This window comes from Monopterus albus, unplaced genomic scaffold (assembly GCF_001952655.1).
Source record: "Monopterus albus unplaced genomic scaffold, M_albus_1.0 scaffold31.1, whole genome shotgun sequence".
Lineage (NCBI taxonomy): Eukaryota > Metazoa > Chordata > Actinopteri > Synbranchiformes > Synbranchidae > Monopterus > Monopterus albus.
Genome location: NW_018127911.1, coordinates 906,765 through 920,579, shown reverse-complemented (window position 1 = coordinate 920,579; position 13,815 = coordinate 906,765). Strand labels below are relative to the sequence as shown.

At 38.5% G+C, this 13,815-nt stretch overlaps 2 protein-coding genes across 8 annotated transcripts in view; both read right to left on the bottom strand.

Moving 5' to 3' along the window:
• Positions 1–9,877, bottom strand: part of LOC109958158 (adhesion G-protein coupled receptor D2) — an 83,507-nt gene extending 73,630 nt beyond the window's left edge. For 5 of the 7 annotated variants that reach the window (XR_002274632.1, XM_020596579.1, XM_020596581.1 and 2 more), the window contains exons 1-14: positions 9,645–9,877; positions 9,516–9,552; positions 8,291–8,509; positions 7,318–7,959; positions 4,890–5,087; positions 4,560–4,624; positions 3,716–4,012; positions 3,200–3,311; positions 2,971–3,117; positions 2,107–2,215; positions 1,341–1,452; positions 908–963; positions 671–797; positions 125–228 (exon numbers count right to left, since the gene is read on the bottom strand). Coding sequence is in view for 6 of the 7 variants with exons in the window: in XM_020596579.1 (XP_020452235.1) it covers positions 125–228; positions 671–797; positions 908–963; positions 1,341–1,452; positions 2,107–2,215; positions 2,971–3,117; positions 3,200–3,311; positions 3,716–4,012; positions 4,560–4,624; positions 4,890–5,087; positions 7,318–7,959; positions 8,291–8,509; positions 9,516–9,552; positions 9,645–9,710 (2,291 nt within the window). In the remaining variant the exon portion in view is untranslated. Of the gene's footprint in view, positions 1–124; positions 229–670; positions 798–907; positions 964–1,340; positions 1,453–2,106; positions 2,216–2,970; positions 3,118–3,199; positions 3,312–3,715; positions 4,013–4,559; positions 4,625–4,889; positions 5,088–7,317; positions 7,960–8,290; positions 8,510–9,031; positions 9,057–9,515; positions 9,553–9,644 lie in introns of all 7 variants that reach the window. The other 2 variants (XM_020596582.1, XM_020596580.1) reach the window with 2 other exon arrangements.
• A 611-nt stretch (positions 9,878–10,488) lies between these two features.
• Positions 10,489–13,815, bottom strand: part of kif14 (kinesin family member 14) — an 18,296-nt gene continuing 14,969 nt past the window's right edge. Inside the window, 4 exon segments of the mRNA XM_020596855.1 lie at positions 10,489–11,513; positions 12,012–12,162; positions 13,182–13,250; positions 13,452–13,574. Coding sequence (XP_020452511.1) covers positions 11,140–11,513; positions 12,012–12,162; positions 13,182–13,250; positions 13,452–13,574 — 717 coding nt within the window. The 3' untranslated portion in view covers positions 10,489–11,139.

Here is a 13,815-nt window from a genome sequence, read left to right as displayed (position 1 = left end):
CCACTGTGCTAAAAGTGTACAGCAAAATAAAATGGGGCTGAGACTGACTTGTGTGCATTGGCTGAAACAGACACCAGGCAGATATTTTGACACTGTAGGTAAAACAAGAAAATCAGCTACTCACTCCAGCACAGTGAACAGCATCAACGTCACCACCAGCGCACACAGAGACGCACCAGAGCCAATGAAAGTCAGCTTGGTCAAAATAAGCTCTTCCTCAGGAGTCCACTGGGAATGAGAGAATGGTAGTAAATGCAATTTTAAAATGTCAAGGTACTGCTGGTTTACTTTCTGATTTACTCTCTTTTGTAGAGTCGGATAGATAGAAAGTCCAGTTGGTGTCTACCAATGCTTTCTTCAGATACCCACACTGACAGTGACACCTGCTGGATAATACAGTAAATAGCAAATTGTATCTCAATTTTAGAGGTCACAGAGCATGACCTGAACTTAAATTTCACAACAATTTAATTTAGATGAATATAATATTAATAATATTGAATGAAAAAAGACAACTGCCACATATGATCAGTATTACTTACATTGACCTTTATCTTACTTTAAATTTGAGGTCTGACTTTCTAATGTATAGTTTACATTTTCTCACATGCAACCTTGAATTCTGTATGCGTGGTTAACTCAATTACATCATAAACACATCGCGAGTTACCTTTGACTCCAGGTAATTCATCAGCACTGCAAAGTTGGTGGTGTGATTACACAGACAGGAAGTGGCACTGGAGCCAGCAAGGGTCACCCTGCACCCATCACTGGACCAGCCACTGGTATGACTATGCCTACAGAGCACATTACACAGTCACAAACTCACAGAATCACACAGACCAGAGAAATCTAGTTTTAAACAGGAAGAAGGGTTTATGAGCTGTCTGTTGCTAGTCAAACTTACATCAGGCTGAAACTCCAAAAAACACAAATAGGCGAAACTTGATGTGAATACTCCACCTACAAACAGAAACATGTTTGCACTTGCTTTCTTTCTTTGTCTACAGTATTTCTCTCTTCATGTATAACCCCAGAACATAATGAACCACAAGTTAGATGAATAAAAGCCATGTGCTTCTAGCTGGGAGAACTTGGAGAATTCCTTTGTAGTGACATTCTCTATCTGGTGAGTTTATCAAGGGGCAACAACTTTACTGCAACTCAACTGCTATTTCTACACAATGTTTTTTTTTTTTTTCCAAAACAGATGCTGTGCCAGAATAGAATGAATTTGATTCAAACTTGTCTGATCAGTCATGATGTTAAAAATATATATAATTGATATCATAGGCTAAATAATCACACAATGTGACACCACCCTGAACAATGGACTGTACCACATGTGAAGAGGACAGAGTGTATTGGACAGCCACAGGGATGGTTTGGGCCTTAGTGGCATCACGAATGGTGGCTGATATGACAGCAGAAGCCAGATGACCTGGGAGAATCCTGGAAAAGAAACGATAGTTAATAAATACATCTGTCTTTAAAGGTTTTAAATACATAGAAAACTTCAATCCAAACTATTTTATCAACTATCCATATGATCACTACAGTACTCTTTCAAGCTGATGAAAGCACAAAGTGTTAGCACATCTTACTTGGTTGAAATCAGAGCAGAAAAGTTAACTTCTTCATTTAAACCAGTGTATTTGGTTAACCTATTATTAGATTTTAAGGGTATGTATAAAAGTGGTTTACAGAGCTTAAGTGATCTGTCATTCTGCCCAAATTTAAGTGAACAATCTTATCATAATTTGTTCCATAGTATAGCAATTTGATGTTTGTAGCTGAAAGGCATGAGGCAACAACAATTCTCCTGACTAACTTTAAATATGGCGAGTGCTGAAAGTAATGTGATATGCTTCTGCATTCTGTGGTGGCTTACAGTGGCAGTGATGATGAGAAACCCTAAATATGAGATCCAAAATTAGTGCTAAACTCAACTCCACATGAAAAAGGAGAGAAATAAACTAATATAGTTATTATATTTTATTTAGATTTGAACATCTGTTGGGCATTTTAACTGAAAAAAAGTGAAAACCCTTTTTTTCAGAATAGTCAAACATTTAGAGAGAATACAAAAGCCAAACTACATCCAACCTTTTAATTTTCTCCTGGTGGCTCAGCGAAGTTTCATGTTCCTGTGCTCCAGCCACAATCTCGCTGAGATGGCCATAGTGGGTGTGAATAAACATCACTTCCTCATATCCTGATTGGAGAAAGAGGAGGAGCAGAGCAGCTTTACTTTATCCTTTAGAAACACAAACTGAGCATTGCTTCAATTTTCAGCTGTGACACACTTCAAACAACTTAAACCACTCACACTGGAAATCTGCATAATGCAAATGAATTGCTCAGCTACAAGGAATTTTACCTATCTGCTAAAAGTTGTTTCCAAAATATCAATTTATACTTTGGAATCCAAATTACAGTTACAGTTCTGAAGGCATTTGAACTAATTCTCATAGCAAATTCTCTACAGCAATCAGTCTCTAGCTTAATGAGATTTAACCATATATTGTATTGTAACCTGTAGTGTTTTGAAAAAATATTAACAGAATCAAGTGCTTCAAATCTATGACATTTTTAAACATGCTAACAACAATGGGGAAAAGCTATAGTTATAGTTGAGCATCTCAAACACACAATTATAGATATATTTGGACATTCAGACTCAATTTCAGACCCAAAACCACAGAAATCATGTAATATGTGTGTACATTTGTACATAAATGCACATACAGTACTGTGCATGTACACATATTTGAACATCCATCCATCCATCCATTATCTATACTATTTATCCTGACAAGGGTCACGGAAAGGCTGGAACCAATCCCAGCTGATACTGAGCAAGAGGCCAGGGAACACCCTGGACAGGTCACCAGTCTATCACAGGGATATATTTGAATATTTGGGCACCTAGGTTTTTTCCTTCTCTTTGCATTTTCATGTGTCTCTTACCCAGTGTGTGTATCCTCTGAAGCTCAGTGTCAGGGATTAGCAACTCATCCTGACCACTGCTGCTGGCGGTGTGAGAGCCAACCACAGATGGCTTGAAGACTTGACTACAGCTCTCTTCAGACAGTTTCTGCCACTTCATGTACACATCTGGCAGCACAGACAGCAGAGGTCTCTCAGACAAGAAAGATGATCAGTTCAAGATGTTCAAGTTTTAAGATGTTTTTATTACCTATGTTCTTGGTAGAAAGAGTGAAGCCTCTTCTCTCAGCAGACAGCATATCTGCCAGAGCTTCAGTGAGTGTATCAATGCTTTTGACAACAGTAAATGGACACACACTAACCTGTAAAAGAAATACAGACCCCCCCCACCAAAAAAAAAAGTTAGACTGCGATTCATAAAACTGAAACAACTTACCTGAGTTCAAATTTCTGATAAATTTATTTTAGCTCATTGAGACCAAAAAGGAAATATATACATAAGGGAGACGTTTCTGAGACAAAAAGAACAGTTTGAATGAATCAAATTTTCAAATAGGGTTTTTCCATACAATCAGAAACACCTTGGTTTATTTTTCTAACTAGTTTTATGTCATTACAACAATTTAATTGGCTACACTACAAAGCTTACAACTTCCCTGAGTACACTTTTTATTACATACAGTAAAAACGGTGTGGAAATCAGATAAACCTCAGAGAACGTTTTAAGGACAAGCCCTGACAAAGAAAAACAGGTCAACCCCCTCACCCCATCCTCTGTCAGGCCCATCCACTGTGTAGCCATGTGAGGCTCCAGCATCAAACTTGCCACCTTCATATAGTTGGTAGCAATGGATACCATGACTTCTGCTGCACCCGCTCCTACAGAGCGTGTACTAGCCCGTGTAATAAGGTCCATCTCAATCATTTGGGAGAGGTACAGGACATCTCTGGAGGTGAGGAGATTCAGGCCACCATTTTCCACCATATGCAAGATATCCTGGGTCAGCTGCTGCAGCAAGATCAGGTCTCTGTTCCAAGATATGTTGCTCAGCTTTTCCATCATCTGAGTGAAAGTCACATAAAGATTTTAAACTGTATTTACCTAGGAAAAGGTGGCTGAAATTTAATGCTGCTAATACAATATTTCTTTTTTTACACACCTCAGGGTAATGATCACTTCTAATCACCACATACAACAGATTTTCTAGAAAGGTGACCCAGTAAAATAAAAATACAAAAACAACAATACCTAATAATAATCCAACACCGGGAAAGTTACTGAGAAAAGGTTATTATTCTCTCAAAAACTGAAACAAGATAATTTTTAATGAGGAGAGTACTTTTAGTTTTATGTCATACCAATAACTGCATGTCTGCTATCAAACATACATAACTGAGTTTGTTTGAAAGGTATCAGTTCTACCCTAATCATGGACAGCATTTCTTCTACTAGAAAGTCTAAATTAAAATTAATAATATATTATTAAATATTTTATATGAATGTTATGTTATGAAATCCTTTTAGTTCAGTGTACACATTAGTATCAGTTGCACCAATATCATGAAGATGAGTTCTTGAACTATACCACTAATTTAACTGTCCAACTCACATGTTTAGTCAGAGGATTCCTGGTGAGTCTACTAAAGAATGGTGTCTCTGGTAAACTGACATCTTCTGCAAAGACAGAGACAAATATATTACAGTAAGACCCCACACTATAACCAAGGAAAATTCAACTATGTAAAAAAAAAAAATCTAAATTTTGCAAAGATAGTAATATTTATTACAGGACTATTGTATTAGATAGCATAGCAATCTTCAGCTAATGCTTTATTTCATTTATTGTTACTTAGAGTGATCATCACATTCATCAAGGATAAAAGGCATAAACATCAACTGGCATTATTATTAAGGACTCATTAGTATTAAGGACTTTTACCTTTCTCAAACTGGCAAACAGCTCCTTTGAATAAGTCACACTTGGCTAGTTTCGTTCTGCCCATGACAGGGTCCAAGATGCCACAGTCCTCATCAGACTGCGGGCTGCGGAGCAACTCAAAGGAAAATGTTTGATTCTGCATAGAACTTCTTTCCAGAAGAGAATCCAACAGCGACTCTGTTAACACAGTGAAGTTACCTAGAGAAGGAAATGGTGAAGGTTATTCCTAATATTATCAAAATGAATGAGGAACACATCAATACTGAATGCCATGTCCAGTTTCCATAGTACGCTTCAGAAAGCTCATCAAAAGATATGATGCCGCAGCAACATAAAACTAAAACCACACAGTATCCTTTAAAATGTGTTTATGTAATAAACTTCATGTTACTTAATTATTTTTCCCCAACACCATCTCCGTATACTGTAGCAACTGCTGAGCTGACGCTTTCTGAGCCAAACAACAACATTATGGGAAACAAGTATAGTTTAATTTACGTAACTTAAACTTTTGGTTGAGGTTAGGATAAGCCTGTGGTCATGGCAAATAACTTAGAGTAGAGCTTAAGCAACAACAACAACACTTGGTAATACAACTATTGAGGTTATGGTTATAAAAAAAATCTTTGTCACTCACAGGTAGAAGGTGTTATTTTTAGCTAAAAACCTTGGCTAGAGCTACTGTACAGTGTTGGTAAGTTAACCTGTATAAGATTAAACCTTGGCTAGAGCTACTGTACGGTGTTGGTAAGTTAACCTGTATAAGATTTGTAAATAAATTCCTAAACTGAAAATCACTGGAGGACTGCAAGTGTGCTCTCCTTTCTGCAAGTTCAGTTCCAGGAGGGTGAGTGAGGGATCTGGACCTTCACTGCTTACTGGGGAACATGATGTCAGAAAGGGAAAGGTTTGTTTTGAAGGGTGGGATTCAGAGTGATGTGAGTCATAAAACATTCCCAAGAACCATTACATGCCCTAGCATTCGCCAGCACCAACTCCCCTATTCACTGCTGAGAGGGAGCAAAAGGCAGCAATAAAGAAAACGTTTCCTCTCCTTCAGTCTCACTAAACTGCCAGTTGTGTTTGATGCTGGAAATGAAACATATGTGTTTGTGTTTACTCTGTGTATGTACGTTTGTCAAAGCATGCCACACATTCATAAAGGATTAGGGTTATTATGATTAAGCTTTCTTGCTGATCCTCAAAGTCATTTAAATAATTTGTATCTGCCAATACTGAGCCTGAAATTGATGTGTCCCAGTGCACACTAACTAGGACAGTGTGGACCAGTACCAGGACTGAATTTACATACCAGCTAATGTCTTCTATTAATTTCAGCAAAGTATAAACACCTGTATATACACAATAGAGTTGTACAATAGGTTATTCCTCATAGTAAAAGATCTTTGATCTTGTTGCTTTCCATTCATTTTTGGTAATGCAGATGATGGGTATACTGCTAATTTGGTGTATTTTTTGCACTGGAGGAAAGCTCCTAAAAATCTGAGGGTGAGGTTGGCATATTTTCAGAAATAACCTAATAAAACTAGTGAAGTTAGCAATGTACCAGTCTTTTCCAACATGCTGCTCTGTAGCTACAGGCTGGGGGATTTTCTTACATTAGTCTGTAACAGACCTGGGAAAAAGATTTTGAAATAGCTCCAGAATAAATGAAGTCAAAACAGCCCTTAGCCAAAATTCTTCTCTTTTGTAATAAAATCATTGTGGAGTCCTGTGTTGTAACCCTTTGAGTTCATAATATATTTTTCTATAATAACAAGATTAATTTATTTTCTGAAATAGGTTTTGTTAACTGCTTTTCTATCAATGTGTACTTAACATTAATTCCCCTATTTAACTGTTGCGTTTCAATTAGGCAAGATGGCAGTTTCAGTGATGCTTTCACACACTTTGACTACCTGTCAGTGCATGTTTTTTAATGTATATAAAATCATCTTTTAGCTCAAACCAATATAAATTACACAATCATTAGGCCTGATAAGACAAATGACAGGATCGTAAGTGTACAGGAAGATGAAACAAAGGCAGAGCCCATTTGGGTCTTGTTGCATCTGCAATTTATTTATACTGTAGTATTTATTTTACTCTGCTTGTAATGTTACTACATCAGGTTAGCTCGGATGTCAGCAAGTTACTGAAAAGTGTGTGGTCCAAAATGAGCTTCAAATGGTTTCTATGTGTTTGTTTTTCTGCATAGCAACCCCAGCCAGCCCTAGTGCCGAACTAGCAAATCTGTAAACAGCATGTGAAAATAATGCTCAACTGTAACACCAGCCTTTGCGGGTTTATTAGAGTCTGTCTTTTACAGTGGAAACTTTTCTTTCGAGTTGGTGATTAGCTGTGATGAATATTCTGGTAACCCTTTAGCTTCTTCCCCTGACCTGATGTGAGATCATCACTAATGTACCTTGACATGGGTTGTCTCTCCACAGCTTAGTAAGCGAGGGGTCTATTTTCATGGCTGTTTCACTCCACTTGAACACAAGCCCAGAAGAAATGGGTGAGCACTCCTTTTCCATGGCGCTAATTTCACTGCTGTTCAGTACTCTATCCCAAATGTGCAGCTCTGTGATGCTCCCTGAGAATGACTCGTCCTTCTTAAATGAGCCTCCAAAGGTGTCCTGCTCTTGCCCAATAATGAAAAGGCCATCAGGACCAATGCTGTCTGAACTGTTTAGGCCATCACCCCTACAGACCATAAGGCCATGAGTAAATAGTGCCCAGCGTCCACCATTCTGGCTCCAAGAAACACACACCGAGTGCCAGGAGTTATCATGGCTGAAGGCATCCTGATAAGGCCCATGATTGCCATGGACCAGAAGAGCCAGCCGCACAAGCTTGCCCTTGATCACATTTGCACGGAGTTGGAACTCATTAATGTATGACTGGATGGAATAAGAAAAGATGGTGGAAATTCCAGAGTCATTCTGATCAAAGAGGAGACGAGTGCAAACGGTCACTGAGCCCATCGAAGGGAAGGTGTGCAGAAGACGGGCATGCTTCCTGTCCGAGCGCCTGGTGAACTCCAGAATCAGGGTCTTAGAGGAACCTTAAGTTTCAGCCCAGACACAGAGAGAAAAAAAGATGCATTACTATGAAGGAAATATGCTGGCACACTTCTTGGAAAAAATGGAGCCTGATAAAATTTCACTTTGTGTTCATATCGTCTGCCTACTGTAAATATGCGTTAACTATGGCTATGAATGTTGTACGCCATCATCGTCAGTTTTAGCCTTTTTGTTAAATGGAAGAGGAAGAAATCTTGGACAAGGAAAACAATGACCCTACTTAAAAAAACAAACACAGTAATATAAAGTGTCAGCACACTAAACCTAAAAACACACACACACTAATATAAAGTGTCAGCACACTAAACCTACTTGTCCAGTGTGTCTTTGTGGCAATCCACACAGGTTGCGAGATGTTCAAAGATTTTAAAAAGTTGGTTAGCTCTTGGATCTCTACTGGGTTGGAGACTGTGGCTAAGGCTCCAGAGCGCTGTGTACACAATTCCAGTGCTCGGTCCCACGGCACATACTCGGGCACATACTCATAAAAGGACTCATCATATGTCAGGGTTTTGGTTTCCAGTGTAAAAGCTGTTCAAAAAATAAGAAAAAGATGATAATTATGGAGAGGTCCCTTCCAGAAAGCACTGGCAAAAATTCAGGCTGAAATAGCTGACCATGTTAATTTGACTCAAAGACACAATTTTTGTGATCATCTCATGATATAGTGCCTAATCAGTACTCTGGTAAGTTAGAGCGGCAGCACTGTTAAAATAACATTACTGAGAATAACTATAAGTACATGTTAGATGTACAAATTAAAATGTTTTATCTTGGAAATGACATGTATAGAACACTCAAGACATTTACATTCAGAACTTAAAACCAGCCAAAAGAAATGCGTGATGAAATGTGGAACACTGGCATCTCTCTCACACTCAAGTCATCATGGCACTTTGAACACTTTACTGGTTAGCCTCTTGGCCAATGGCTGCTGGTCAAAGTGGTTACTTGCCTGGTTAGGCAAACTAACCATGTTGGATACTTTAACCGCTACAGTGGTTTGACTGTCTTGTACGAAATGGTGACTGAAATAAATAGAAAACGACTCACCTGATATATAGCTGTGAAAACAAACCTGAAACATAACATTAAGTACAAGTCTGGCTTACTTCATTTCTGAAGGTATGCAAGGTAAGCAACAGCACATGACGTAATATACACAACAGGTATGATGGCAGATAAACGGTAAGGTATAAATGATAAGCTGAGGCGTTTATAAACCCACTATTAATAACAAGGTAGCCTGCCTCTGCATTAATCTGCAAATATATCTAGATTAATACAAACAGAAAAAAAACGTATAGCATAAAAACATTATAGCAGCTTGTTATCTCATCTTCACAACTAAGTTATGTTTCGAAAGGCACTCCACACTTATAAACGGGGTTCCTCATCACATTTTGCGTCGGGAACATGGGCTTTGGACACAGGCGTTCTACAAAACCATGCAAAACTTGGCCTAGCTAAAAGTCTACATTGTCTCTTAGAAATATCCTACAACAGAAAAATATAAATGCGATAACTGGGTACTTACAAGCAGGCCTAAACGTGGGAACAATAACCAATGCATTCTGGAAAAAGAAAGTCTCTATTAGCTGGAAATTGGTTCCAAATGGATCGTATTACGCTTTCCTATATGGCTGTGCATAGAAAGACAACTTACTTGAAATGTTCGACTTTTTTCTCGCGTCCTCACATTCCTGTCACGTCGTGTCCATGAACGTAGCATTTACTCAATCCCTTTTTTATAAGTTCATCACCTGTAAAGTTTATCACAGTGACGTTATATTTTATTCTCAGCCATCAGCTCGCTGCTACAGTTCAAGTGGAGCGCAGCGCTGGTAGTAGCGGACTCTCCGAGCGTGGAGATGCAGAGGGCGGCGCAGGGAGCAGCGGGTGTAACCTGCAGCCAAAAGAGCAGAGGGTTGCCAAATGTAGGGTTCAAGGACCTCCTAGGTCCAGGGAGACTACTCAAGCTAGAAGCACAGTTATGAAAAGACACCAATGTATATGAAGCTATAAATCATCTTATTAAATTGACCATTTCTTCTGTTAAACCATGCAGTCTCAAATTATCCTTATGTGTGGTAAATTACATTCAGTGGTTCCAAGGACCACCAATAATTATGCCACCTTTTTCTCCTCTGAATGAAAAGAGATGAGTGCAAAAAAGGAATTTACAGGGTTCAGTGTGTACCTATAAATTTTGGCAAATTGTATATTGTGCTAGGTGTGAGTTCAAAGGACAAAACCTACTCTAGAGGTCATGTATAAAGTGTAAATCTATGGACTCCTGTCCTATACTCAGTATGAAACTCTAGGTACACAAGCTAGACCAATTAGGGATGGCACATATGAATACTTTGTCAAACAGGCTTAACTTTTCCCAGCTATACTGTATATCAGTGCCAAATATCTTCTCATTACAGATGCAGTCTTAACCAGGTGTGCCCTACAATATAAAAGCTTTGGACCCTTGACAAATCAAGCCATATGTTTATTTTAGTAGTACCATGTGCTATATTTGACAAACCTACCAAAAGACTAAAATGACATAAAATAACATTTTTTAAAGTACATATATATATATATATATTACAAAGAAACCCTGAGTATACAAGTCTCTCCTGAGTGCAAATTGTTACAGTATGTGTACAGCACACAAAGCTTTATGCAAATAACAAAATAACATATAGAAAAAACAAACAGGAACAAAGTCTTCCATTATTTCTTTTACAAAAAGCTGTACCACAGCACTTGCATGTTGAACTGCTTTATATTCCAATTAATATAAAAAAAAATGCACTGAAGAATTTACTGGCCTCTATAAAAAATACAGGACAACAAAAAATGCCCGGGTACAGCAGAAATGAACATTCTCCTTACACTAATTTAATCCTAATTGTTTTTATCCTTCAATAATGACTTTGTTATACTCTACATATTCTGGTGACTGAAGCCTTTACCTCAATGCCTGGATCAAAAATACCTTTACAAGGTTACAAAGCAAATTCTATGCAGTTAAAAAAAAAAAGAAAAAGAAAATACCTGTGACATTTGTTATTATCAACATTTTCTCTATGTTAACTATTAACTTTTACAGTAAATGCTACATGATATGACCAGATCATAAAAACAACATATACTACAAGTACACATTATACCCAGTGTGGGCCATCTTTGGATGACACACCTAGAGGGAGAGAGTGCACCATCTTACTGATCACTCGATTTCTCCCAGCACTGTGAGTAGTAGCACTCTTTTTCGTTAAGATACCATCTTCTGTACCCTTATCTGAAATGGCAGAGCTTTGTCTCTCTCCTGCCCCCTGTTCATCCCAGGAGGACGACAGGGACTGCAGGGCAGAGCGGAGCTCATCTCGTGCAGCCACAACACTTTCAAGACAGGGAAGCTGCAGGGACAACGTGAATACACCCTCCTTGGACAGAGCCATGATAAGCTCATCGACAACTTTAGCAGAGGAGGAGATCAGCTCCCTGCAGCTGTTGAGGTTGCAGTCTCTGTCTTTTCCTGGAAGGAAGAAGACATTGAGGTTGAGGAACGACACCTACAACAACAATGATGGAGTACATTTTGACTGAGGCTGGTTTTGTTCATGGTATTCTTCCTTTGTTCATCATGACAGCCTCTTGGTCAGCCAACAACCATAAAAACTCAAACGTATACTCAAAACGTGAAACCAGTAGAAAAACATCTGTTGATGAAGAAAAACATTTCACTGACAATGAAGTTGCCAACGAAAATATCTAACTGGAGACATGACGAGATTCAGGAACTTCTCTCATTAAGAGCTGGCACCAGAATTGTTAAGACAATTTAAGAAACAGCAAGAGACTCGGTTGTTTATTACCAAATTACAAACGGGTTACATGACCGTGTAATGTTCCACCTCCTACGCGCTTTACCCAGGTCCCCCCGGCATAAACAAAAAAGTTTTTCAAGCAGGTGAAAACGCAGGTCGACAAATTTGTGGCCGGATTCCACAGACATAGTCCCTGAAGGCCTCACCTTGTAAGGTTGCAGACAGAGAGGAATGCAGATGTCCGATGGCCAGATTTAGCTGGAACAGCTGGGTCACTGTAGTTCTCAGTCTCTGAAAATGCGATGCTGAGGCCTCCCGATCCTCATCTTCCTCCACCTCCTCTGGGTCAGACTCTGTCTGTTTGAAAACATGAACACACTCCAATAAAATGAAAGGAAGAGCAAATAAGCAGCACTAAATGTAATGCAACCAACATTTACAAAACTAAAAACATGCAAACACAAGAACATAGCAATGAACATAATACATTTTGTTTGTTAAATACACTTAGAAGAAAGAAAATCTGCTAAAGTACACATTCATAATATAGATGAATTTACATTGACAAGCATGAATAGGTGCAGTCCTGTCATATGTGTTATTTAAGAACCACCGTGAATGTAGTTGCTTCCAAGCTACAATTCAGGTCGATTTGACCACAGTACCTCAGTGGGCAGCAAAATGCCCCGTGTCTGTGTCAATGGGTTAAAATAAAAAAAAAAAGCACTGATAGTTTGTGAGGCTAAGATAACAGCAAACAAGCCTGTTAGCTGTGACTGATGCCACTTCATTCAACACATTCATTACCTTAACTATCGTCAAGGGGCAACTGCGGAGAGATAAGCCTACAGAGCATTGAGCTCTACAGGAGCAATAAAGGCTGAGTGGCATCTTCAGCTGAGCTGCTGTGGGAATGGGTATTAATCTGTAACATTTAAGGCTGTGTTAAGATGAACGATTGTTTTGAACCTCTAAATATCCTGGGAAGCTTTGATGGGCTTGTATTCTGTCTTTCAACCATGGTTTACCCAAACAAATACTGGCAGCTTTTGTAATGAGACTGCAGATAGCTGATAGCTAATGCCATTAATCAAATAACTGAATTTTGACCATTTTTAATTTTAACATTCGTTGTTTTTACCTAGACTTTAATTATTGGTAAACTACAAGATGAAATATCATAGAACAGAAATGGGATAGTTAATTATTTAAGGTAGGTTATGATAATACCATAAAACTGCACTGTTGGAATCTATTTTTATAGTTAATTCAATTGCAAGCCTTTTGAATTTCTTAATCTGGTGGAAGAAACATTTCTATTATATTTCACTTTTGATAGCTTCTAGGTTGTAGTTGTTTGTGCTGCTGAAATTTACCATAACAACCATGTAGGTCTGCAGAGCGTGGGCAAAGTCAAGTGTCTTCAATTTTAGGTTCTGCAGGACCTGTGAGCAAAGATAGATCATGAATGATGACACCTCATTCGTTTAGAGTATACACCTACGCCTTTATGGAAAGTAAATGATCATTACAAAATCTAACTATGGCAAGTAGTGTAATAAGATTAAATAAAAAACATTTCCCAGCAACAAGTGACACAATCAGATGAAAAGTGCACCATTTAATAAACAGTTATGATCTCTTACTGGGTTTCTAGGATAGGCAAGCTGAGCATCTCTTAGCATTTCCCTGGTGATGGTGAGGCTGTCCTCTAAAAGAGATCGGATGCCTTTCTTGGTCCCCTTCAGAAGGCATAAGACCATTGATGGCTGAAAAGATTCAGTCATATATCATATTTTTTGTATATTGTACATTTGACTGTGTAAAAATAAACAGAAACAGACACCACTACACTTGTACATCAATAAATGAAAAACATCTCCATCAACTGTCACCTCTTGAGATCTCCCTTGGGCTGAGACCCACATATGTAGCTGATATTCTGTTCTCTGGTATCGTAGAGTGGGGACCTGACTACATTGTAACCCGGAGGCTAACCAGTTACTGTCG